Here is a 27,131-nt window from a genome sequence, read left to right on the forward strand (position 1 = left end):
ATGGAAATTTGGACGGAAATTTGGACTTGCTAGATATCTATAAGGGTTTGATTGTCAGAATAAAAATCACATGGACAAAAGTGAAAATCCGATAAACTATAAGGACCAAAAGTGATATTTGCCAATTGTAAAAATAACCATTGATCACCCGAAGGCCCAAAGGCTTTTTGGTGTGGTCGAAAAGGCCCAAAAGCTTTTTAGACCATATAAAGGTGTTTGACTTTGACTAGGGTTTTTCTTTTCACTGTTGATTTCCGTGGAGAGTACGCCAGGCACAGAGAGAGAGAGAGAGAGAGACACGTGGTGCATCTTTGTGCCTATAAATATCAACATAACATCATCATTCATCACCCGTGCCATAGCCCTAGCCATAGATAGACATAACCGTACACTTATCTTCAGCTTATAGCGGCGGTACCTTTATCTTTTGCCTTCAAATGGAATAGGGTATTGAAGGCTCAAAATCAATCAATCAAAGGGTTCATTCCATTTTTTTATACAATGAAATCACGGCCGAGAAAAGAACAGAAGATTCTTTCTGACTCTATCTCTCTCTACCTCTGCCGTGTTTCTTTGTATAAAGAGATGTACTGGACCCGTTCAATCTCTTTCGTTTAACAGGTACATGGAAGACAGTGCGTTTCTGCTATGAGCAACGAAGTAGATCTAATTCCTTTTGATTTGACAGATTGGATCTGATCTCACTGACGTTATTAACTATGTTTTTGTTCCTTACCCAATATAGTTGTGTTCTTGTTGTTTTTGTTGATGTTAGATATTTTGCAGTTACCCAAATAGATGCACATATTACGTATGTTGTTTTTGTTGCTGCAATGGCAGTGCAGAAGCAAGCAAGAAAAAAAGAAAAGGGTTTTATGCTTTTTGATGGATTGGTCATGAACCTAATGTTTGATCGTTAACCTCAGGTTTCACTGGATTTCTGGAGTTTTGGTGGTAGAGCTTCGGTTTTATGAAACATCCTTTTAATCAGTAAGAATGAAAAGTTCCCAGATTTTCCAAGCTCTTTGATTGTTATAAATTAACATTCTTTCTATAAATTTTGAATTTCAATTATATCAGGAAATGTTATGGGATTTGAAAACAAATCCAACACTCACTTATAGGGAGAGAATAATCGGCGTTCGAATTATTAGGGTGCTAAGTTGGGTAGAAAAAACCAAGTATAGCCGGACGGCTATACTTTTTAAAAAAACCACAGAACGGGTATAGCCGGTCGGCTATACTATTCATAATGAAGAAAAGGCGACCCGAAACAAGTATAGCCGCAAAACATGTACAGCCGCTTGGCTATACTATTTTCAAGAAAATATCACAGGATACAGCCGCGCGGCTACAAAAAGGGGATCACATTGCGGTTACGAGCTCACGTGTCAAAATAGGTATAGCCAATCGGCTATACTATTTTTTTCAAAAATGAAAAAAAACCAAGTATAGCCGGACGGCTATACGTTTAAAAAAAGCCAGAAAACGGGTATAGCCGGTCGGCTATACTATTGATAATGAAGAAAAGGCGACCCCAAACAAGTATAGCCGCGCGTCTGTATTTTATACTCCTCCTTGCGATTGTATCAAAACATGTACAGCCGATTGGCTATACTATTTTCAAAAAAATATCACAGGATACAGCCGCGGCGACAGAGTTTATATATTTAAAAAAGGGACCACATTGCGGTTACGAGCCCACGTGTCAAAATAAGTATAGCCAATCGGCTATACTATTTTTTCAAAAATGAAAAAAAAACCGAGTGTGTATATATATAAAAGAGGACCCTCCTTGCGATTTAGCCCCCACGTGTGAGAATAAGTATAGCAACTGAAAGTGTCAAATCTTCATTCCATTCTGGATTCACATTCTTCTTCACCACCCTGGTTTTCACCTTCTGCTTTTGAACATAAATTCAACAAGCTCTCAGTTGAAATGACAGATATTTGGAATCGCAACAATTTCTCAAAGCTCTTAACCTCAACAGACAAAATTCAGAAAGTTGTTTGGTGGAGAACCACCACATAGCAAAGTTGGGTGTTCATTGATTTGCTGGTCAATAATTAATGTGCCTGAACCCATGTCTTTTTCATTCCCGTGGGACAAGAGAGGGACTTGCATGTCACGGAGATAGCACTCTTAACTGACAAAGAAAATGTCCTCCACAGAAGCACAGTACTACCAGATTTTGTTTTGGTGAAGACGGGAAACATTACCAGCAGATTAAAAATAATAATTTCTTGATGACTTCAAATAAAATTACAAACCAGATTTTGTTTAGTGATATCAATATTCTGGAAATCAAAACAAATGTTTACAGCAACAGACAGAAAATAAGAAAACCATACACAAGGTGGATTTAAATACTTTCATTTACTGTTCTTTAATCTTTACAATGAAAGAAAACAAAAAGAAATAGATTCCTTTCTCTTTTATTTTTCTTTTTGCAGATACCCTCTTGTGCGGTTGGAGTTTTTAATACTAAGAAAAAAGCAACAAATAATAAGGCCAAATATCACCTGACGTTATCCCTAAAATATTTCCAGTATGTTTATTTTATGTCCTTCAGATTCTTATCATCCAAGTACGTGTATCGTACAAACCAGATTTCTTGACCTTCAATACAACAGACTTTTTCCATTAGAGCTAATCAATCACAATATATATATATTGTGCATTAAACAAAATTGAATGTTTCTTAAGCCTGCAACAATGTTGACTTTGAATCTGCTGTTAAATTGCATTTTGCTGTCAAGAGATATAAACAAATGTTGGCGGTAAGGTTTGTATGTACATAAGATTTTGAAAACAAAGCAAATTAACTTTCAGCTTACGTAACACACCAAAAAAGTCAATAGCAACCAACCACAATCCATTAAATGGTACCACTATAAATACACATATCTCTTCTTCACCCCAATTAATACACCACAAACAATATTACAGTACAAGAGAGAAAGAGAGAGAGAAAGAGAGAGCTCAGAGAGTTGAAGTACCATTCTAGGTAAAAGAAAAGGCAATCGGTTGATCATGTCGTCTGAATGTGAAGGTAAGGATTCATGGCCCGAGCTCGTTGGAGACAAGGGGAAGGACGCCGCGGCAACGATTGAGAGCGAGAATCATTTGCTGAATGCTGTGATTGTGAAAGAAGGAACATTTGTCACCGCTGATTTTCGATGCGATAGGGTTCGAGTTTGGGTCAATAAACGTGGCATTGTTACCAAGGTTCCTATAATTGGCTAATCCATACCTTCGAGGTCATGTGAAATAATGAAATAAGGAGTTGTATTAATCTCCATGCATTGTGTTCAGTAATAAATAATGTGATTGTCTTTCTGTGTATGTTATATGTGAATATCTAAGAATGGTTTGATAAAAGTTGACAGTAATTCCCTTAATTCTTCTCTATTGTTCTTGTTTTTGTTTTTGCGAGTGTATAAAAAAAGCTACAGAAGTATTTAATTTGGTCTGCCATAAGCTAAACTGGGATAGAAGGACCGAAATCACTACTCTGTTTTGGTAAATCTGCTATATTTGGTAGAGCCTTGGAAGAACGCTTCTTTACAAATGATGAATTTAATTTGCTAATAAATCTCAAATTTTAGCTTCCTTTTTCAAAAAAGGTTTCAAGTCAATTATATTAAGAAATGCTAAGTTTTTGAGTCAGATTTTCAAAACAAGAGAGGAGGTTGTCATGGATCATTAGATCACATAAGGAGGTTACCTCTTATTATTATTATTATTTCAAGATTTTTTCAATACTCGTATTGAACATATACATATGTATTTTTCATATTCAATACATGTATTTTTTACAAATTTTTCAATAAGACACACAAAATTCACGTATTATGCACATGTTACAGTTTTAACATGCCAAATTGAAATCATGCAACTTGGAGGGTCCTGTTGAACGACACCAAGGTCACCCCAAACACGCCCTTGGACCTCAGCGACGGCGACGAAATCAAAATCGCGAGTACACCTCTATCACCGTGAAGATCGACGGCTACGAGGAGAGCCGGCTCAGACGGAACCCTAGGCGTGCCGCATCGCAGATAGTTGCGGAGACTACGGTGGGTCGGTTGTACGTGGTCGGGGCCAGAGAGGTAGGGCTGCGAAGGAGAGGGAAGCAAAGCGCGAGTTGGAGAAAGAAAATGCTGAGGCGATTGAGGCCGTAGGGAATCGAAGGAGGGGCCGACCGCCCAAAGCTAGGGTTTTGAAGAGTGAGGTTGAAGATGAGAAGCCGGTGAAGGAAAATTTGGTTCCGGAAATGAGTACGAGGCGAACTCGGAGCTCAAAGAATGAGGAATTGGGGAAGATTCCAGATAATTCTGGTGTAGATGGTGGAGAGGTGAAGATTGAGCCGAAAAGGACACGTGGCGGTGCGAGGAGGAGGAAGAATGTACCAGAGGAGCTACCGGTGTGTGATAAACTGATGTTCCTGAGCAGAGAGATTTGGGAGACTCTGTAATAATTGATGTGAAGGACGATGAGGCTTCAAAAGGGTTGAATTTTGAGGAAGAGAGACATGAAGAGGCTGGTAAAGAGTTTAATGTTAGAGGAGAGAGTGGTGATAAGGTTGACAATGGAAGTGCGAGTGGTGATAAAGGTGAGAATGGAAGTGGGAGGGGCGGCAAGGGTGACAATGGAAGAAGTAGTGGTGTTAAGGGTGACAATGGAAGTGGTAGTGGTGTTTAACTTGTTAGAGTTTTGAAAGGTGTTGAAGAAGAAGAGAAAACCACATGCAAGAGAAAACCGAGAGCAAAGCTTTTTAAAAGAAAACCTCTGTATTTTGTATTGTATATTGCTCTATAACTTTCAGGCAAGCACAGTGTGTGCTATATAACCGTTTAGAGAAATAGCTGGATTCTCTTACATCACTTGAGAATCACAGCCTTACATTCAAAACGCCTTCTAAGATCTTTACACGTGGCTATAGCCACTTAACACTAACTGACTCCTCACACTTGTCTATTTTAGAGACTAAGTGAATACACCATTTCAGCTTAGGGACTTTAATCACACTCTCATCAGCTCACCACTTATATTTCAACACTCCCCTTTAAGTTGTGAGCTGATTTCACACCAAGTTTCTCTCTGAGATAGCAGAAACGATCCTTAGCCAATGCCTTAGTAAAAATGTCTGCTAGTTGCTCATTTGTGGGACAATAAATCAGATCCACAGTTCCTTCTTGCAAAGCATCTTTAATAAAATGATACCTCCGATCGATATGTTTTGTTTTCTGATGAAACACAGGATTCCTTGTAATGGCAATGGCTGAAATGTTGTCACAGTGGAGAGGTGTAGCTTATGTTTGAAGTTCTCCAAAGTCTTCTAGGACAAATCTCAACCAAATAGCTTGTGTTGTTGCTTCAGAGGCACTGATGTATTCAGCTTCTGCAGTAGAGAGGGCAACACAATTTTGCTTGACTGAGGCCCAAGCAAACACTCCACTCCCAAAAGAAAAAGCGTATCCAGATGTGCTCATGCTATCATCCACTGAACCACTCCAATCGCTGTCACAATAGCCAATTAGAACTGCCCCTTTTCCTTTCACATACTCTAGACCATAATCCAAGGTTCCTTTTACATATCTAAGGACACGTTTTGCTGTTCCAAGGTGTTTGCTAGTGGGACAATGCATAAACCTTGCAAGCAGACTAGCTGCAAACATAATGTCGGGTCTGGTAGCTGTGAGGTACAGCAGACTTCCAACAATCCTTCTGTAGTGTTCTTCACTTGCCAAGCCACTCCCATCATCTTTACTTAGCTTATCTGAAGTGACTAGAGGAATAGAAACCGGCTTACACTCATTCAAGCCAAATCTGCTCAACAGAGTTGTTGCATACTTCTTCTGATGAATGAATATGCTTGTGGGTGTTTGAATCACTCCCATTCCCAAGAAGTGATGCAAGAGTCCCAGATCAGTGATTTCATACTTCTCCTTCATGTCATTCTTGAAATCTTCTAGCATTTCATGATCATTTCCAGTGTAGACTATATCATCTACATAAATGGAAACTATCAGGATATTTTCTGCACCTCTTGCTTTGACATAAAGTGTAGCTTCACTTTGACTCTTTGTAAATCCACACTCAGCAAAATAACCATCAATTTCACTATACCAAGCTCTTGGCGCCTGTTTCAAACCATATAGAGCTTTGTGTAGTTTGTAAACCTTGCTTTCACTTCCTTTTACCACAAAACCTTCCGGCTGGTCTACATACACTTCTTCCTCTAAAATACCATTTAGAAAAGCTGACTTGACATCCAATTGGTACAGCTGCCAACTCTTCTCAGCTGCAAGGGCAATCAAAGTTCGAATAGTGTCTAATCTAGCCACTGGTGCAAACGTTTCATTGTAGTCCACCCCTGGTTTTTGTGAGTATCCCTTGGCCACCAGTCTTGCTTTATTCTTCTGCACTGAGCCATCCAAATTTAGCTTAGTTTTAAACACCCATTTAACTCCAATAACTGGTTTTTCCATAGGTCTGTCAATAAGTTCCCATGTCTTATTCTTTTCTATCATATTCAACTCATCTTTCATTGCCTTCAACCATGATTCCTCCTTCACAGCTTCTTCAAACTTCTCAGGCTCCATTGTGCACAGGTTGCATTGTGCCAAAATGTCATCCAACTTCCTCCATTTCAATGGTGTATGATCGAAGGTCTGAGTATCGTCCAACCTACTGCTTTCCTTGCTTGATTCTCCATAGGAAGTTGCTGAGTTTCCAGCAGGGAAACCAGAATTTTGAGGCCCTATAGGTGTCTCAAACGAATCCATTTGAGAAATTCTAGGCTGCTCCTCAAAGTTCATCATAACCACAGAACTGTCGGACACTTCTTTCCAATTCCAGCTTGTTCCTTCATCAAATACAACATCCCTTGATAAGAGTAGTTTTCTAGTGATAGGATCAAACACTCTATAACCCTTCTCACATGTTGCATATCCAACAAAAACTCCCCTTGTGCTTTTGGCATCCAATTTCTGTCTATTCTCCTCTGGTTTATGCACAAAACACACACTGCCAAACACTTTTAAATGAGCAACACCTGGTTTTCTGGTGCTATAGGCCTCAAAAGGAGTCTTGTCCCTAAGAGCCTTAGTAGGACATCTATTCAAGATGTACACTGCTGTGTGGACAGCTTCTGCCCATAGATAATAGGGCAGCCCTTCTCATGCAACATAGCCTTAGCCATCTCTACCACAGTCCTATTTTTCCTCTCTACCACTCCATTTTGCTGGGGTGTGTAAGCCATGGAGAATTGTCTTTGAATCCCTGCATCTTCACATAGTTTATTGAATTCACAAGAAGTGAACTCACCCCCTCTATCACTTCGAACACATTTCACTTTGTAACCACTTTGCAACTCCACCATAGACTTGAATTTTCGAAAACAATTTAGTGCATCCGACTTGTATCTCAAGAAGTAGACCCAAATCATCCTTGTAAAATCATCTATGAGTAACATGAAATATTTGTTACCTCCTAGAGATTCATTTTGCATTGGTCCACACAAGTCCATGTGTATAAGTTCAAGAGGTGTACTAGCTCTCCATGCTTGATCTTTAGGAAACCACTCTCTGTGTTGTTTTCCTAATTGGCAGCCTTCACACACTTCATTTACAGTTTCCAAATGTGGCAGCCCATGTACCATCTCTTTTTCCTTGAGTTGGTTTAGACCTTTCAAGTGTAAATGCCCCATTCTTTTATGCCAAACCCAAGTAGAGTTGACTACACCAGCTCTTAGTGCAACAAAATCATTTGAGGGTAATGATAATGGATAACATCTATTCTTTCTCATTTCCACCTTCATAACAAGGTTCTCAAGAGAAGAACTATCATAGATGCTGCACATGCTGCTCCCAAATACCAAATAATAACCATGTTCATCCATTTGGCCCACACTCAAGAGATTTTCTCTCAAACCAGGCAGATACATGACCTCTCTGATATACTTTGCACCAGAGTTTGTGTCAAGCACCAAAGTGCCCATGCCGGCTATACTTACAAGCTCCCCTGTTGGCATTTGCACCTTGCCTGTGATTTTTGAGTTTATGTCAATTAACAGCTCCTTCTTCCCAGTCATGTGGTTACTGCAGCCACTGTCTACATACCATTCTCCATTTTCACCCTTTTCTGAAATTGCACAGTTTGCAAAAAACAGATTCCCTCTTACTTCTACTTGGCTTGCATTATTTGCTTTCTGTCCTCCTTTGTTTGAAGTGCAGTCTTTGGCCCAATGTCCAAATCTTTCACACTTATAGCACTTGGATTGACCCTTATATCTGCATTCTCCATAGTGAAATTTAGAGCAGACCTTGCATTGAGGCTTCACCCCATCTTGCTGCACAGAATGTGATCCATTTGAAATCTGTCCAGCGCCACTTGCTGTGACTTCTGTCTAGACTCCCATGGTTTGTTGTTAGGCTTCCAACTCTTCTGAGACTTGGCAGAACCAGACTGAGCATTATTCTTGTTCTGCCCCTTTTGATCAATTGAGAAAGAACCAAATGCTTTCTCAGCTATGTCCACATTATGCATGTCAAAACGTTGCTCTTGACTCTTCAATATTGCAATAACCTCCTGCAATTCAATGGTCTCCAAACTCTTTGTATTTTCAATCACCAAACAGATAGGATCATAAACTCTACTAAGACTGATTAACACCTTTTGAACCAGCCTCTCGTTTGATAACACCTCTCCAAATGTTTTCATTTGATTTATCAATTCATTTAATCGAGTAAGATATGCAGTAAGTTGTTCACCTTCACGCATCCTCATATACTCAAATTCTCGTCTAAGATTCTGAAGTTTTACAGATCTAACCTGATCACCTCCATGATATTCACTGTAGAGCAGAGTCCAAGCCATTTTTGCTGAATCGGCATTTGCAATCCGAGGGAAGATCTGGTCAGAGACAGCATTTTGTATGATGCCCAGTGCCTTTGCATCCTTCATGAGCACAGCACACATCTCTGCTTCAGCTTCTTCCTCCGATGATTCTTCAACTTTCTTGGTCTTCATCTTCAATCGAGACCTGGAATCCCTTTCTACCGGACCCCACAGCCCAAGAGATTTGAAGATTGTCACCATCTTGATCCTCCGAACTCGTAGTTCTCACCGGAAAAGATCGGAGTTCGCACTCGAACTTCCGATCCAAATCCATCGCTTGTGCGAATCTCACGACTTGCTTCTCTTCTCCGATGCTCACCGAAGCTTGATTTTAGCTCGATGACCTTCACAGTTTTACGCCCAGATCAAGACATCGAACCTGGCTCTGAGGCCATGTTAGAGTTTTGAAAGGTGTTGAAGAAGAAGAGAAAACAACATGCAAGAGAAAACCGAGAGCAAAGCTTTTTAAAAGAAAACCTCTGTATTTTGTATTGTATATTGCTCTATAACTTTCAGGCAAGCACAGTGTGTGCTATATAACCGTTTAGAGAAATAGCTGGATTCTCTTACATCACTTGAGAATCACAGCCTTACATTCAAAACTGCCTTCTAAGATCTTTACACGTGGCTATAGCCACTTAACACTAACTGACTCCTCACACTTGTCTATTTTAGAGACTAAGTGAATACACCATTTCAGCTTAGGGACTTTAATCACACTCTCATCAGCTCACCACTTATATTTCAAAAGGGTTGAATTTTGAGGAAGAGAGACATGAAGAGGCTGGTAAAGAGTTTAATGTTAGAGGAGAGAGTGGTGATAAGGTTGACAATGGAAGTGCGAGTGGTGATAAAGGTGAGAATGGAAGTGGGAGGGGCGGCAAGGGTGACAATGGAAGAAGTAGTGGTGTTAAGGGTGACAATGGAAGTGGTAGTGGTGTTTAACTGTGCCGAAGTTACTCGGTCTTTAATTTGAAGTCTTGGATATGAATACGAAGTGGAATCTATTGAATGTCTAATAAGGGGTGAGATGAAACTAATTTAAGTGCAGTAGTGAGCATGATTTATATTGAGGGGGCTGGTTTAGCATTTGCAATCAAGGGCAAAAGCTCATAACCACTTAAGCTCTAAATCCCTCACAACTGTATATGCTTCTTAATATTATATTTCGGGTTCTTCAAGGAAAATATTAATTTAAAAAATGCAGTTTTTTTTTATTTTTTTTAAAATATAAATGATAATCTAAATTACTTTAAACTAATTTATTTTATTAAAATTAATTTCAAATCAAGAGGCTTGACTTACTATCTTAACCAATTGACATAACCCACTTCTGCGTAGAGAATGTACTTAAAACTATCTAAAATATTAAATGTTTGGGGCTTGGCCACCACGCACCACCTTTTGTTTTCTTTCAAGGACTGATATATATTTTTTCTTGCGCCTCAAGATTGATTGCCATTTGAAAATAATTATAATGTTTGGGGCTTGGCCGCCACGCACCACCTTGTTGTTTACTTTTTATTCTTGCGCCTCAAGATTGATTGCCATTGGCCCACGAAGTCGCGTTTTTGCTAATGAAAAACAACAAGAATACATTGTTTTGTTGATTGTGCCAAAAGCTTCTTTGACTTAGCCGCAGAGAAGTTTCAATAACATGAGACGTAATTGACTTGGACAGACCCATTAAATTTTTGGACCCTTCGTAATCACAGAACCATATCTTCTCTCTTGAATACATATAATTCAAGTAAATAATATAGATTTGTTAAAAAAAATTAGAGTACACAACTCTAATATAGATTTGTTATTTTTAATTATTTAATTAAACAGTGTTATGGTCCTTTAAAAGGAGGTGGAGGGTGTAGGTAGTTGATACTTGTGTGTGCTGAGAGAACGCACATACCAAGCACAAAACTTGCCACAACAGAAGAAGATATGGAGAGTTCTTCTAAGCTCCCCCTTCATCTCTGCCATGTCCACAAGCTTTCAATCTTCATCAACCGGACACATATATTCTTCCACTCTATAGCTTTAGTCTTCTTGCTTTACTACAGAGCTTCTTTCTTCTTCTTCCAAGACTCTACCAAAACCAACGCAACCACCGTAGCATGGCTACTTGTGTTTGTCTCAGAAATCCTCCTATCCTTCGAGTGGCTCCTCAGCCAGTCTTTTCGGTGGCGTCCCGTTTCGCGAACCGCGTTCCCGGAGAGGCTGCCTGGCGATGATAAGCTCCCGGCTGTTGATGTGTTCATCTGCACTGCGGATCCGGAGAAGGAACCGACTGTTGGGGTGATGAACACTGTTTTATCTGCCATGGCAATGGACTATCCGCCAGATAAACTTCATGTGTATCTGTCCGATGATGGTGGTGCTGCTGTGACTTTGAAGGGTATGAGGGAGGCTTGGAGGTTTGCAAAGTGGTGGCTTCCATTTTGTAGGAGGTATGGGATCAAGTGCAGGGCTCCCGAGGATTATTTCTCTGCAGAAGAAGAGGATGCTGATTTTGGCGGCAGCGAGTTCATTCAAGACAGAGAAGATATTAAGGTGAATGAGAGTTGAAATTATTGAAATTAACTGTATATCACCGATTTATTAGAGAGATGATATACAAAATCAACAGTTGATAGGACACAAGAAAACAGTACTCATATGTGACGATATATTATGTATTATATTAATGGTGTTTCTAGCTACCAGAGTTGATGGGGGAGATTTGGGTGCAGGAGAAATATGAGGCGTTCAAGAAAAGAGTAAGAGAAAAAGCAACGGTTGGAGACACAAGAAGCGGACCGAGTCTAGATCACCCTGCAGTGATTGAGGTATATATTAACATTTGGTATTGTTTTGGTTTTGATATAAATATATATATAGCGCTTAAAAGAAATCTTTTACTTTTACATCTTCTAAATAAATATTAATGAGTTTTTAGCGCTTTAATTGAGGTTGTTTTCGAACATCTACCATTGAGACACTAAGTTTTTTTTTTTTTAGCAAGTTAACATTCAAAAGAAAAACGAGAGTGAAACTCTAATAAGTATGTAGAAACCTATATAATTTATAAATAGATCTATATTTAAGACCCTAGTCCCAATATAGTTCCCAATTTTTTATAATTTAGTCATAATATATTGATAATATGTTGAGAGTAAGCCTTGGTTTGTGATCTCATCATCACAAGAAGCCAAGTTTCCAAAATGTCCCTATATATAAACGCAGTTAGCTAGATAGAAAGCATATTCCATACCCACACAAAAAACAAAAACAAAAAATAAAAACGAAAACAAAAAACAAAAGGAGAAAATATATGTCCCCACAGCTAACATGAATTCATGATCATAACCCATATCTGGAAATTTGGCAGGTTATACAAGAAACATCCAGCGATGATGCAATTCAAGAAAATGAAACCAAAATTATGCCTCTCCTTGTATATGTTTCTCGTGAGAAAAGGCCTTCTCATTTCCACAATTTTAAGGCTGGAGCGCTCAATGTTCTCGTATGTATCTCTCTCTTTCAATCTTTCGTTAATCTTCCTCCATTTATGCATCTACGGTAATATTCTTTTATCAAATATCTAGTATGATCATTAACCCAAAGTGATAGTGTGACATAATTTATACAAGCCCGACTATATGACAAGTGAACAATTTTTCTACGTATCTATGTATTTATTTATTTACGTGTAGATTAATATATTGTGCACTTATTGTTTTTCAGCTACGGGTCTCTGGTGTGATAAGCAATTCTCCTTACATATTAGGGCTAGATTGTGACATGCATTGCCATGATCCAAGTTCGGCTCGGCAAGCAATGTGTTTCCATCTTGACCCAAAGATATCACCCTCTCTAGCATTTGTTCAATTCCCTCAAAAATTTCACAACATCAGTAATAATGATATCTATGACAGTCAGCTGAGGTCGGTATTTTGGGTATGGATTCAAGGACAAAACTTCACTTTAGTTATACATGAATATATTTAATTACAAATTAGCTCCTAAATATAATTAATGAAAATCATATATATATATATATATTTTATCTGCAATAATATATCTGACAATTTTATGACTTGTTGGTCTTGACTACTTTCAAAGCTGCAATGGCAAGGTTTTGATGGGGTTGGAGGGCCAGGTGTGTCTGGTACTGGCTATTACATCAAGAGGTTGTCCTTATGTTCAAGCTCCATACATGAAGGTGTGTTTTTGTATACATTGTTTTACTTGGATCGACTTGGTAATTGAGAGTGCAACTGCAGGTCACACTTAATAAATACCAAACAATCAATCACCCAGTTTTTGTCAACCATTTCAGTTTGATTGTATTAATCTTTGCTTCAAGGAAAAAGCTATGGTTTGAAAAAGAAAATTAAATTGTTATTATCCTGACAAGTTTATCCTAGAACATCGGGAGCAAGAGAATGCTTTGCTCTTAACTATTTGAGCTATCAACCCCTTATCCATTAATAGTATACGTTCTTAGACAAGTTTCTATAGCTAATTACTAGTTTCACTTTTGAATTTCCAGATGGGGATCCCATGAAACTTAGAGAATCTTTTGGTCCATCCAATGAGTTCATCAAATCCCTCCACCAAAACAACAAGCCTGATATGCTCATCCACAGAAAGAATGCATTGCTAAATGAAGCCCAACTTCTAGCCTCTTGTGCCTTCGAAAATGGCACCGAATGGGGGGAAGAGGCAAGTACAGATACTATTAAAACTATACCCATTGAATCATTCAACTTAATAATTATTGTGGTCTTTCTTTCATTTATGGCAGGTTGGTTTCATGTATGGGTCTGTGGCGGAAGATTACGTCACAGGGTTTCGTTTGCATTGCAAAGGTTGGATTTCGGTGTATTGTAATCCACCAAGGCCACAGTTCTTGGGCAGAGGCGTCACCAATTTGGATGACTTTTTAGTCCATGTAACTAGATGGACCTCTGGGATGGTTGATGTTCTTTTCTCCAAGTTTTGTCCTCTTATATTTGGCCCTTTGAAAACGTCCACTTTCGTTCAAAGTATGTGTTATGCAGAAATGGCTCTTATCCCCATTTTCCATTTCTTGCCATTGTGGTGCTTTGCTACCATACCTCAGCTCTGCCTACTCAATGGCATTCCTTTGTACCCAGAGGTAATTAAAGATTTTTTTAATATATGTTTCTTCCTATCAAATATCTTTTGTGCAAATGATTCAAGATAAAGAGTACTTATCTTTAAGGAAATTCTTGCGCATAATAAAAAAAATATATCTTTTGTCACGATATCTGACAACAAAGACTGACACAGTCTGACAATCTCACAATATAAATATTTATCTTATAGTCATCCATTCTATTCTACTGCCCTCATAAAAAAATAATTCTCATCATAAAATCTTCAATTTGATTTAGTGTTATGCAATATCCTAATACATATTGGTCTTGTTATTCTTGGAATTTGCAGGTCTCAAATTCATACTTCATCGTATTTTCATTCGTATTTCTATCGTTGATTTCAAAACATTTATACGAAGTTCTCTCAACGGGATTTACATTTCGACATTGGATGAATGAGCAAAGGATATGGATGATGAAGTCAGTTATATCTGACTTATATGGCAGTGTGGATGGCTTCATGAAGAAAATTGGTATGAGAGAAGCCAATTTCTTCCTAACCAACAAAGTTGACGATGTTGACCAACTCAAGCGTTACAATATGGGGGTGTTTGATTTCCAAACATCAATATTATTTCTTGCTCCAATGACTGCTCTGGTGATCTTGAACATGGCTTCCTTTGCAGTTGGGATTTCTAGAGCCATCTTTTTGGGGGAGTTGGACAAATTTTTCATACAAATTTTCATACCCTTTTATGTCATTTTGATGAACTACCCTATCGTTGAAGGGATGCTGATAAGGAAAGACAAGGGTCGCATTCCACCATCAATCACATTACTCTCTGCCATAGTTTCCTTGATTGTCTATTTTTTGGGTTCTATTATTTTCATGTAGCAAGGCCAATAGGGACATGGCCCGTGTCCATGATATTTCCATTTTTCTGAGTTAATAATATGGTTTGTATGCTTTTATTGTTCTTATTATTATTTTTTAATACAACCGATAGTCTAAATTACGAGGGAAATGGAAGTTTCTCGCACACACAACTAAGGTGTCAAGATGGTTCAAACCTAAAACCATTGCTTTGCAAGTCAATGTTATTTTCTTTTCTTTTTCCAGTACAAGCGATAGTCTAAACTACAGGAGATGGTGGGTTTCTCACACACACACACACACACTACTATGATGTCATAGAGGTTCGAATCTGCTACCACTATTCTGCAAGTCAATATCCTTTTCTTTTATTCACTAAAGAATTCTACTACTTTTGCCTTCAAGTTAAGCATTCTATAGAGTGAAGCTATAATATGGAAGAAATTTCACCAATAATTGTGTTTGTTAATGACCAGAGCTAAGCCCAACAAGTTTGGGTTGAACCTAGCCTAGCCTAAACTCAACATAATTTAAGCCCAATATGTTTCTCCTGCACAGCAACATTACATTAACAATATAATATGCCTCTCCATGACCATGCCCATAATACTTCTGGACCTTTCAAAATCACTTTATGGCAAGAGAAGAGAAAAAGCTTCAACCATTGAGTTCAAGTTGAGACTAACTACCTCTTAGTTTAACAATTTTTTTCGTTTAATATTTTTCCTTGTTTTAATGTTAAGAAAAACTCAAATTTGAAATCCCTCTTTAGTTAACCAAAAAAAAAGTCCAAATTAGGGAAGAATGACATTATTTTAGACTCGAATTTTTTAGAGACGTAAAAATAGAAGTTTTAAAATAAAACTTACAGGTAATATTCATCAATTCTGACAAATGTATGATTTGTTTTTTTTTATTATGACAAAAGTATTACTAATTATGATAACATCAAACTTTTGGTGGACCCCTCATTGTCTAACACTCGATTAATAAGGGTTTAGGGTTAGAAAATGCTGACATGGCAAATAACTGTATCATCTTAACCAACCTAACTAATTCCAATTACAAAGAAACCCTCACAAAAGATCAAAGATTCTTCCGAGTATCAAAGATAACTGTATTATCTTAACCAACCTAACTAATTGCAATTACATGCAATAACTTGCTTTAAGCCCCCAACTCTGCAATGTTAAAAGGCTAAAAGCAGAGCTGTTCAACACTCACATGCATCGTCCCAAAGCCACACTCACCGCCTCATCAACCTTTCTCAGGATTTCTGCTTAAACCCCTATTTTTCTTTTTCTTTCCATAACCCATCAATCTCCTCCAACAAAACCCACTTCCCAGAATTCAGAAAAACCCAATTCAGTTCATCAACATCTCTGCTTTTTTTCTTCTCCAATGTCGACTTCTTCTTCTCACCAAGAAAACCCGGAACCCAAGAAAGTCCAATTCCCATTGGACTCAACTGCGTACCAAATCCTCGATGAAATTGGCTTCGGCGTCAGCGCTGTTGTTTACAAAGCCATATGTTTGCCGATGAACAACACAATCGTGGCAATCAAGTCCATCGATCTCGATCAATCCCGGGCCGAATTCGACAACATTCTACGTGAAACCAAGATGCTCTCTCTTCTTTCACACCCCAATATCCTCAGCGCCTATTGTTCTTTCACTGTGGACCGTCATCTTTGGGTCGTCATGCCGTTCATGTCCGCCGGGTCTCTCCAATCCATAATCTCCTCTGCTTTCCCCGACGGCCTACCTGAGCCCTGCATTGCCGTCGTCCTCAGGGAGACACTGAACGCCATGTCGTATCTTCATGACCAAGGGCACCTTCACAGAGACATCAAGGCTGGTAATATCTTGATTGACTTCAATGGGTCGGTTAAAGTTGCAGACTTTGGGATTTCTGCTTCTGTTTATGAGGCCAATTTGAGTGGAGAGTCTTCGATTCGGTTAAACGACGTTGCTGAGACGCCGTATTGGATAGCGCCTGAGGTGATACACTCGCATAACGGCTACGGATGCAAGGCGGATGTATGGTCTTTTGGTATCACAGCTCTGGAATTGGCTCGTGGGGGGCCTCCTCTGTCTAACTTGCCTCCTTCAAAGTCTCTGCTTTTGAAGATCATGAAGAGGTTCGGCTTTTCGGATTATGAAAATCGTCAGGACAAGAATTACAAGAGCAAGAAGTTCTCTAAGGCCTTTAAGGACTTGGTGGGTTGTTGTCTTGATCAGGACCCGAACAAGAGGCCCACTGCGGAGAGGTTGCTGAGGCACTCGTTTTTCAAGAATTGCAGGGGCTTGGATTTTCTGGTGAAGTATGTGCTTCTGGGTTTGTCCAGCGTTGAGGAAAGGTTCAAGAAAACCAGGGGTTTGGGTGGGCTGATGAAGGAGAAGGGTATTAATGCTGAGCATGACGAGGATGAAGAGGAAGATGATGAAGGTAGCTCAGCGAGGCAGAGGGCTAAGCACAGAAGGATTAGTGGGTGGAATTTCAATGAGGATGAGTTTGGTCTCGTCCCTGTGTTCCCAGTTGAGCCTCAAGGCGATTCTGCTGTGAAAATGGTTCGGTTTGGTGGAGAAACCATCATCCAGGACAGGGGAGTTGAGTGGAGTGAGTCGAATCCGAGTTCACCGGGTCGGGTTGGGGAGGAGGCCAAGAGTGAGAATGTGGGTGTGATAGGAGCTGAGAGGGAAGCAATGGCGGTGGGTGAGCATAGTGAGAATGTGGGTGTGATAGGAGCTGAGAGGGAAGAAATGGCGGTGGGTGAGCATAGTGAGAATGTGGGTGAGACAAGGGGATTGTTGGGTGGTGGTGGTGTTGATGAGGAAGTCCTGGTGGGTGCCCTGAGTGGAAATGTGGGCGGTGGTTTGGATAGGGAAGCACTATTGGGTAAGCTGGCGGATTTCTTAGGGAGCTTGGATGAGCAGAGGCAGAAAATTCTGAAATTGTATGGCCTGTTGAGAAGGGGGGAATCTAGACAGGTGATCAGAGAGCAGCAGGTGGGGCAAGTGATTGAGAGGCTGAGGGTGGAGTTGGAGAATGAGAGGGAGAGGAATTTCCAGTTGGATATGGAATTGGAGATTCTAAGGATTCAGATTTCTGGTGCATATAGCAGCACTGGGGCTGGTATTGATTGAGATATGTGAGTTGAATTTTGAGGCAGGACATGCATGCATATTTGCAAACTGCAAGAGAGTTTTGCTTTTTGATTAATGGTGAATTCTTGGCATGCTTTTGTGTCTAGTTGTTCTCATACAGAAGAATACAGATTCCTTTGTTGTACTTTTGATGGACACCATTTCATCTATTGAGGTCATTCATGCAAATTGCCAACATCTTGTATCGGTCTCATTGTTTTCACTATTGATACTGATACAAAACATTTATAACATTTGTCTGTCAGAGTCCGTTTGTTTTCTTATAAAGGGATATTAGGGAGTGCGAATGCTAAGAAGTTACTTAGGAATATGAAAAGAGTCATCCGTTGTTTTAGGAAACATTAGAAGTCTGTTTAGGGAGGAGGAAGAATCATTAGTAAGCAAATTGTAAAAGAGACAGAACCTGCAGTCTTGAAGATCTCATTTCGACAGAACAATCTAGGTTTGGAGTTATTTATCGACTACATCATGCCGTTTGTAGGCAAAGAAACCATCAAACAGATGTGACCAATGCGTTCTAGAAATATTCCAGCAATAGCAGCCATTGGCAGAGATTTCAGGCTGGCACAAAGACCCTGTTTTATCGTCGGAGGGCCAAAATATTCATGACATCCAATGAAAGTCAAAGACCCTGTTTGTTTTCTTATAAAATAATAATAGTATGGGTCAGGAATACTTAGAAATTATTTATAAATGTTAAATAGTCATCAATGTTTTGTGGGAGCATTAAAAGTCTGTTTTAGGGAAGAAGAAGTATTGATATTTTCGATATTTCTCCTTAAGAATCGAGACTTGAACAATGTATAGCCGTGCGTTTATTCTACTTAATAATAAATAAAAAATAACCCTCCTAGGTGCATTATTTATACTTTATAGATGTTAATTTGGTATAGCTGCATGATTATACGAAATTTTTACAAATTACAAGTTAAAAGTTCAACCACTATATAATATTTGTATTCAATAATATATGTATAATACGTTAATTTTGTGTGTATTATTGAAATTTTTATTAAAAAATACTTGTATTAAATATAAAAAATACATACGTACATGTTCATTATGAATATTATATGTCCACTTTTTAAAAAATTGGGGAAAAAAAGAGTATAGCCGTACGGCAATACGATTTCTTTTAAAAATAGGGTATATCCGGTCGGCTATACTATTTCTTTAAAAATAATTACGTATATATTCAATACCAGTATTGTACGTTCACTTTTTGAAAATTAGGGAAAAACACAGTATATCCGCACGGCTATACTATTTCTTTTAAAAATTAGAAAATAAATTACCCTCCTAGTTGCATTACTTATACTTTTATAATTTGGTATAGCCACGCGGCTATATGAAGAAATGTATTTTATTCAGCAAAATTTTGGCAAATTACAACTTAAAAGTTCGGCAATTATAAAATATTTTAATATATATTATTTGTATGCAATAATATATGTATAATACGTGAATTTTGTGTGTATTATTGAAAATTTTGTCAATAATACATATATTAAATATGAAAAATACATATGTACTTTTGTTCAATTTGAGTATTTTACGTTTACTTTTGTAGAAAAACATCGTATAGCCGGTCGGCTATACTATTTTTTAAAAATTAGGAAAACCAAGTATAGCCGTCCGGCTATACTATTTCTTTTAAAGGCTATAATATTTCTTTTCAAAAATTAGAAAAAACCGAGAAAAAGAAACTCACTCAAATGTCTACATATTTATACATTAACAAACCAATATCCCATATTTATAATAACTTTAAGTGGTTATCTGTATCTGTACTAGGTCTTGTGACCTTTGTGTTGGTCAGTCCTTATTTAGTTAGGAGTTTTGTTCCTTACTATGTTAGAATTTTGGTTACTTACCTATTTTACCTTATTGTAATTGAGATTTATTTCCTATTGTGTATAGGGTTAACACATCTTTATACTTCTTTATAAATACTTGAATATATATTTGAGAATTCCCCACACTTTGTTTGACATGGTATCAAAGCAGTGACACCAATATTGAGAGACAGAGAGAGCCATGGCAGCTCGAAAGCGAGCTTCAACAGACTCGTCCGCACAAACCAAACCAAACGAGACCACCACACGACCCAAACCCAAAGAACCTCTATTAACAGACCCGCCAATTGCACCCCCAAAGTCAGGTGTAATTCTCAAGCTCACGCTCTTCTTCTCAATCCCATACTTTTACCTCATCTTCTATCACTGCAAGATCGAACATGAACTTCGAAAATCGATTCTCATCAATGCGGCTCTCAGCCTTGCCGGGTTCTTCGTCACCGTTAAGATGATCCCCGTGGCTTCCAGATACGTTCTCAGGCGCAACCTCTTTGGTTATGACATTAACAAAAAGGGTACCCCGCAGGGCACTGTCGAAGTGCCTGAGTCATTGGGTATTGTTGTTGGAATTGTTTTCTTGGTCTTGGGAATCCTATTCCAGTATTTCAACTTCACTGCAGATTCAAATTGGCTAGTCGAGTACAATGCAGCATTAGCATCCATATGCTTTATGGTATTGCTTGGATTTGTAGATGATGTTCTTGATGTACCTTGGAGGGTGAAATTACTACTGCCATCCATTGCAGCTCTACCTCTGCTGATGGCCTATGCTGGACATACAACTATCATCATACCGAAGCCTCTTATTCCATATGTTGGGCTTGAGGTTTTGGATCTAGGATGGATGTATAAACTATACATGGGCCTTTTGGCGGTTTTCTGTACAAACTCCATCAACATTCATGCGGGCTTGAATGGTCTTGAAGTTGGGCAGACAGTCGTCATTGCATCTGCTATTTTAATACACAATATCATGCAAATTGGAGCATCTGCAGATTCTGAGTATAAGATGGCACATGCATTCTCTTTATATCTTGTCCAACCCTTATTAGCCACCTCGTTGGCGTTGTTCTCTTACAACTGGTATCCTTCTTCAGCTTTTGTTGGAGATACATACACATACTTTGCTGGGATGACGATGGCAGTAGCTGGGATTTTAGGCCATTTTAGTGAAACACTCCTGATTTTCTTTGTCCCTCAAGTATTGAACTTTCTCTTGTCACTGCCCCAGCTTGCCGGCATTGTTCCATGTCCACGGCATCGTCTTCCTAGGTTTGATCCTGGCACTGGACTGCTGACTGGGACAAATGATGGGACGCTTGTAAACTTTTTTCTAAGACGATTTGGCAGGATGACGGAGAAGTCGATTTGCATCTGTCTTCTAGTTTTCCAGGCCATCGCTTGCTGCTTCTGTTTCGTGCTGAGATTTTTCCTTGCTGGCTGGTACAAGTGATGCGGAAGAGACGCAATACCTTTGGCTAATTTATTAACATTCATGGACTATCCACGCACATTTCCTTTCCGGTGGAGGAAGCATGTTGTATTATTTCCTGCAAGCGGGTCCAAGCCAGGGATGCAAGAGTACATCTTTTAGATTTATTTCCTATTGTACTTAGGATTAACACATCTTTACACTTCTTTATAAATACCAACATATTGGAGAAGAATACAATCTGAATATATCTGAGAATTCCCATACACTTTATTTAACATTTTGTGCTTGAATTATAAATGCAACCTATTGTCTTTATCACCAAAAAAAAAAAAAAGAAAAAAAGAAATCAGATTTTCCAAAAAGTTTTCAGTTTAACGGGTCAAATTCATGAGCTTTTCACAGCCGGAGGTGTGGTTGTCATAAAATAAGGTTATCCCCAACTATCTAAGTACGTGTATCGTACAAAGCAGATTTCATGGGCGACAAAATAATACAACTGCTGATTGACCAAATGCTATTCTGCGTTTGGTATACCAAAACATTATTCTTCATTTTGCTTCTACTGTTAAGGCCACCGATCGGGACAATGTTGGCGATCGATTATAGAACGTGTGATATACAAGCAAAGTTCTAGTCAATAAAGAGCACCCACACCCAACAAGCTATAAATATGCATTCATTTCTTCTCTTTTCTCACACAATACATTTAAGAGAAATACTACAACTCTAAGCTCAAACTTAGAAAAAGAAGAAGAAGAAGAAGAAGAAGCGAGAATGGCATCTGATCAATGTCAAGGCAGCACAGGTAAGATATATATAACAGGACTTTCGTAATATTCATGGTCATGTCATTTAATATATATACATGTAATTAATACAATTATTTTTTTGTTCTAAATAGGTAAGTATGTATGGCCTGAGCTGCTGGGAGTGGAGGGGACAGTTGCGGAGGCAACAATTGAGAGGGAGAATTCTACCGTCAAAGTTGAGGTGGTGTTGGAAGGAACCATTGTCCCTGCAGATTTCGTATGCGTACCTGATAGGGTTCGTGTTTGGGTCGACACAGATGGCTTGGTTACTAGGGTTCCTGTAATTGGTTAACTTAATTATTAATATGTTATGCAAATAAGGAGTGGTAATATACTCCATGCATTATTTGTGTTGGAAGCAGCCAATTTTGTTTTGTTATCTCAATGTATTCTGTGTGAAGCTCAATACATATAAGAGTGGTTTGATAAAGTTGACAGTAGTTTTCATTTTCTCCTTTCTTCTTCTTTCTGTTCTACCGCAGTAAAGGTAAAGCTCAATATACAACACTTCAAAACATTGAAAATGGTGATAAATAAATCTCTTAACAAGGGCTAGCTAGTAATAATTGTAATCTGAAAACCTTAATTAGCAAATGCATTCAAACTCTACCTCAAAAAAATCATCAACTACCGATGATTGGTCGACTTGAATTCCAAACCAACGAGAAAGATTCTCTGTGCAGCAAGCCAATTTTCATGCCTCCAAATGTCTCACACAATGGAAAAACAGAATACTTTAAAAGAACGTGAGTTCTTGAGCACCCTTAAACCAATTTTGCAAGGGGAAATTACTAAAATTGATATTTTAACCACCCAAGTAAACTATAGTACATGAAAAAGGCGTCTGCTTGACCCGATGAGGACACCGGACACAGAAGCGTGGTTGATAATGTTGACCACCTCTCCAACAGAAATGTGTTCTATCCATTTGAGTCTCATCCCTATTAGAGAAATGGCAAATAATTGTGGTTTAAATAGAGAAAAGACCTGCTCTTAAGATTACTTACTTAGAGCGCACAGATCCAATTCTTAGACTGAAAAAATATGGGGGCAAAACAGAAGTGATGAAACAGAATTTCACTTGGGGCTGGCTATGTTTGAAACTAAAACCAAAGAAGCACTGAAATAACACTACGAATTCATCTATAGATGCAATACAGCTAATTTCACTGTTTCATCAATTTAAAGCCAGTGCACTGATCCTGTTGTAAAAATAAGTTGCTGAAAATTGATTGTTACAAGAGGGGATTAAATGTTTCAAATCAGAGGGTCAAATTTGATGAGCTAAACAGTTTTGTGTCTATCTAGCTCCAGCATGATATTAGCCGCGGCAAAAGCCCTTCCCGTGCTCATGCCAGACCTTAAACTAGTCCAATATATAATTGTTCTGTTTGAAAACTGAAACAAAGAAGAAAAATTAAGATACGGAGCAACTCTTCTCAGAATCTCAAAAGGAAAGGTGCTGAGTTGGAATCCCATTCTAACTAAGGATTCTTGTGGTTCTGGAGGAATGTTTGACTTTTGCAGTCAACCCTAGATTGCTCAATCAATAAAGCAAGCAAAATTGTTCAATCAACCAAACCAAGATGCGAAATTTGAAATGATGAGTTTTTCTTAGCTCCCAACATTTTTTTCAAATAATGTTCAAGTTTATTATATGTACCAGTCAAACGCAGATTTTAAAAAATCACATGAGCGTTATTCCTCCTTATTTTTCCAATTTTATTTTACATGTATTTCAGGTTTTGTCAACAGCACTTATCATCCAAGTAGGTGATGTGATGAATCGTACAACCAGATTTCATTACCGTCAATAAAACTGACTTTATTGCTGTAATTTGTGACCAAGTACTTGTTCTTCATTTTTATAACAACAAAAATTTAAGTTCATACTAGCGAGATAGTTAATCTTGGCGATGAAGCATCCAATCGAAATAGTCAATAATGATCAGCCACAAGCTATCTCTCCAATGTTTGACTATAAATATACATCTCTTCCTGATGCCAATACCTCACAAACAAAATATTGCAAAGAAAGAAAGATCTTATTCAGAGAGGAAAAGTTTGCATATTAAAACACAAAGCAAGGATGTCATCTCAGTGTCAAGGTAATGAACAAGTTCTTCTGTACGATTACAGATGCATGGTGTCTTTAGTTAATATACTGCAAGTTTTAATTTTTGAGTTCGTATATATGCAGGTAAGGATACATGGCCTGAACTTCTGGGAGCTCAGGGGACAGATGCAGAGGCAACAATTGAGAGCGAGAATTCTTTGGTTGATGCTCAGATCGTGCTAGAAGGGACTGATGTCACTGCTGATTTCCGATGCGATAGGGTTCGCGTTTGGGTTAATACTGAAGGCATTGTTACAAGGGTCCCTATAATTGGTTAAATTAGACTCCAAGGACTTCACATCAGGGTGGTTTGAAGAAATTTACGTGAAATAATAAAATAAGGAGTTCTATTCTCCATGCATTTGTATAATTGTTTTCGAAAATAATTTGTTTTTCTTTCTATGTATTCTATTTGAAGCTAATAAGAACGGTTTGATAAAGTTGACAGTAACTTATCTTCTTCTCTTCAATTAGTAATTGTTTCTGCTCAACCAGTAAAATAATAAATAGGCATGGGTTGGAAATTGGCTTTCTATTTTGGTGTTTGGAAAGTTCCACAGTTACCACTCAATCTTTAATCCATGTCCATCAACGAAGCCTCTGAAATTCATCTATAGATGCAATACAGCTAAACCCAGTTGGGAAACAAAAAGAAGATAAAATGATTGCAAAATCAAGAGGCTACTGCCAAACTGAAACTTATTTTTTTCCAGCCAAGCGAAGTGCTCTACTAAAAGAAAACATCATTTACCAAATATTGTATTGTTATGGACTAAACTTTCTTTGGGGAGGGACAACCTCACGAAAACCTTATGAATCATCTGCAACGCGCAAACGATGATCAGTTCCATTGGCCATCACGCTATCTATCATGTTATACTTCTTATAACAATCCTTTTATAATATTCACGGTCATGTCATTTAATATATATACATGTAATTAATACAATTATTTTTTTAGTTCTAAATTAATTCATGTAATGCATATGCAGGTAAGTATGTATTTCCTGAGCTGTTCGGAGTTTTTTTTTTGGGGTGAGGGGGTGGGGGTGGGTGTGACATTGCGGAGGCAACAATTGAGAGGGAGAAATCTTCGGTCAACATTGAGGTGGTGGTGGAAGGAACCATTGTCCCCCCAGATTTCGTATGCATACCTAGATAGGGTTCGTGTTCATACTAGCCAGATAGTTAATCGCTTGGCGATGAAGCATCCAATCGAAATAGTCAATAATGACCAGCCACAAGCTATCTCTCCAATGTTTCACTATAAATATACATCTCTTCCTGATGCCAATACCTCACAAGCAAAATATTGCTAAGAAACAGAGAGATTATTATTCAGAGAGGAAAAGTTTGCATATTAAGATAGAAAGCAAGGATGTCATCTGAGTGTCGAGGTAATGAACAAGTTCTTCTGTACGATTACAGATGCCACTAATATAAGCTAAATTACTTGTTATGGTGTCTTTAGTTTATAGACTGTGAGATTTTATTATTTTGTTCATATATATGCAGGTAAGAATAGATGGCCTGAACTTCTGGGAGCTCAGGGTACAGTTGCAGAGGCAACAATTGAGAGGGAGAATCCTTCGGTTGATGCTCAGATCGTGCTAGAAGGGTCGTTTGTCACTGCTGATTTCCGGTGCGATAGGGTTCGTGTTTGGGTCGATACTGATGGCATTGTTACAAGGGTCCCTAGTGTTGGTTAGTTTAGACTCAAGACTTCACTTCAGGGTGGCCAGTTCTGTTTTAGCTGGACTTGAAGAAATTTACGTGAAATAAGGAAATAAGGAAATAAGGAAATAAGGAATTCTATTCTCCATGCATTTGTATAATTGTTTTCGAACATAATTTGTTTTTCTTTCTATGTATTCTATATGAAGCTAATAACAACGGTTTGATAAAGTTGACCAAACCTATTGCATTTTCCACATCTAGGTTTGCCTTTGTGCCTGCACACACCAAAGTGATACTTTTGACAGACTTGGCACTGTGGTTTCACACTACCTTGACTGCTATTTCCTTGCTTGTTTTGTGAATTGAAACTGTTGTTCCAATTCCCTCCAGAGCCATTACTCCAATTTGAGCCACTATTGTTGTTAAAGTTTCCACCTTGAGACCAATTTGAGCCCTTTTTGTTTTGTCCTTGCCATTTTTGATTTTGCTTTCCCTGAGAGCTTTTGTTAGCTCCAGAAGCTTGATTATTTCCAACTCTGAGACTGCTAAAAGCTTTCTCAGTTCTTGCCAATTTATCCCTTTCATCATGTAGATCCTCTCTCTTATCATAGACTTTGACAGATGCAAGAATTTCTTCAACTCTAATAGTGTCAAGGTCTCTGGTTTCTTCAATGATTGACACTATGGACTTGTACCTCCTACTTAGACTCATCAACAATTTTTGAACAATCCTTTTCTCTGTTACATCTTCTCCTAGAGATTTCAGGTTGTTTACAGTTTCAAAAAATCGAGCCAAGTAGTCATCCAAAGATTCAACATCATTCATTCTCAAATATTCAAAATTAGCTCTAATAGCTTCTAATTTCACAGCTCTTACCTTTTTATCTCCTCTGAACTCTCTTCTTAGAATTTCCCAAGCACCTTTTGTAGTCTTCTCATTTCTGATGCGAGGAAAGAGTTCATCTGTCAGTGCTCCTTGAATAAGACTCAAAGCCTTGGCATTTTTGATCTTATCTTCTCTGGAGATAGTAGGTGCTTCCACTGGGATTTGCTCAGCCTCACTCTCTTCATCTCCAGTGCCTTCAGAGCCTGCTTCCTGCTCAATAATCGGTTGTGGTTGTATTCCAATCTCCACAGCATCCCATAGGTCATATGCTATGAGTATAGTCTCCATTTTTACTGACCAAAAATC

The 27,131-nt window shown here is 38.4% G+C and overlaps 4 protein-coding genes, 1 long non-coding RNA gene and 3 pseudogenes across 5 annotated transcripts; all 8 read left to right on the top strand.

Annotated features, from left to right (window-relative positions):
- Positions 1–365: 365 nt before the first annotated feature.
- LOC148919955 (uncharacterized) lies at positions 366–1,013 on the top strand. Its single transcript, XR_016124371.1, has 2 exons — positions 366–621; positions 927–1,013. It is a non-coding gene; the product is annotated as an uncharacterized LOC148919955 (long non-coding RNA).
- A 1,932-nt stretch (positions 1,014–2,945) lies between these two features.
- On the top strand, positions 2,946–3,402 carry LOC103324221 (glu S.griseus protease inhibitor pseudogene; annotated as a pseudogene).
- A 7,304-nt stretch (positions 3,403–10,706) lies between these two features.
- LOC103324220 (quillaic acid 3-O-glycosyltransferase CSL1-like) lies at positions 10,707–14,985 on the top strand. The gene is made up of 8 exons (XM_089047374.1): positions 10,707–11,452; positions 11,632–11,727; positions 12,270–12,404; positions 12,626–12,838; positions 13,004–13,103; positions 13,434–13,606; positions 13,689–14,042; positions 14,354–14,985. The coding sequence occupies exons 1-8, from the start codon at positions 10,844–10,846 to the stop codon at positions 14,897–14,899; spliced, it is 2,226 nt and encodes a 741-aa protein (XP_088903500.1). The 5' UTR covers positions 10,707–10,843; the 3' UTR covers positions 14,900–14,985.
- Positions 14,986–16,082: 1,097 nt separating this feature from the next.
- Positions 16,083–18,751, top strand: LOC148919956 (serine/threonine-protein kinase BLUS1 pseudogene; annotated as a pseudogene).
- A 1,329-nt stretch (positions 18,752–20,080) lies between these two features.
- LOC103324148 (uncharacterized) lies at positions 20,081–21,464 on the top strand (annotated as a pseudogene).
- A 575-nt stretch (positions 21,465–22,039) lies between these two features.
- LOC103324150 (glu S.griseus protease inhibitor-like) lies at positions 22,040–22,583 on the top strand. The gene is made up of 2 exons (XM_008226189.2): positions 22,040–22,142; positions 22,239–22,583. The coding sequence occupies exons 1-2, from the start codon at positions 22,112–22,114 to the stop codon at positions 22,436–22,438; spliced, it is 231 nt and encodes a 76-aa protein (XP_008224411.1). The 5' UTR covers positions 22,040–22,111; the 3' UTR covers positions 22,439–22,583.
- A 1,580-nt stretch (positions 22,584–24,163) lies between these two features.
- Positions 24,164–24,713, top strand: LOC148919957 (glu S.griseus protease inhibitor-like). Its single transcript, XM_089046463.1, has 2 exons — positions 24,164–24,254; positions 24,347–24,713. The coding sequence occupies exons 1-2, from the start codon at positions 24,236–24,238 to the stop codon at positions 24,538–24,540; spliced, it is 213 nt and encodes a 70-aa protein (XP_088902589.1). The 5' UTR covers positions 24,164–24,235; the 3' UTR covers positions 24,541–24,713.
- A 758-nt stretch (positions 24,714–25,471) lies between these two features.
- On the top strand, positions 25,472–26,177 carry LOC148919958 (glu S.griseus protease inhibitor-like). The gene is made up of 2 exons (XM_089046522.1): positions 25,472–25,659; positions 25,778–26,177. Exons 1-2 carry the CDS (start codon positions 25,641–25,643, stop codon positions 25,969–25,971), a joined length of 213 nt encoding a protein of 70 aa, XP_088902648.1. The 5' UTR covers positions 25,472–25,640; the 3' UTR covers positions 25,972–26,177.
- The last annotated feature ends 954 nt before the right edge of the window (positions 26,178–27,131 follow it).

Source organism: Prunus mume, linkage group LG2, assembly GCF_029339155.1.
Source record: "Prunus mume cultivar Tortuosa linkage group LG2, ASM2933915v1, whole genome shotgun sequence".
Classification (NCBI taxonomy): Eukaryota; Viridiplantae; Streptophyta; class Magnoliopsida; order Rosales; family Rosaceae; genus Prunus; species Prunus mume.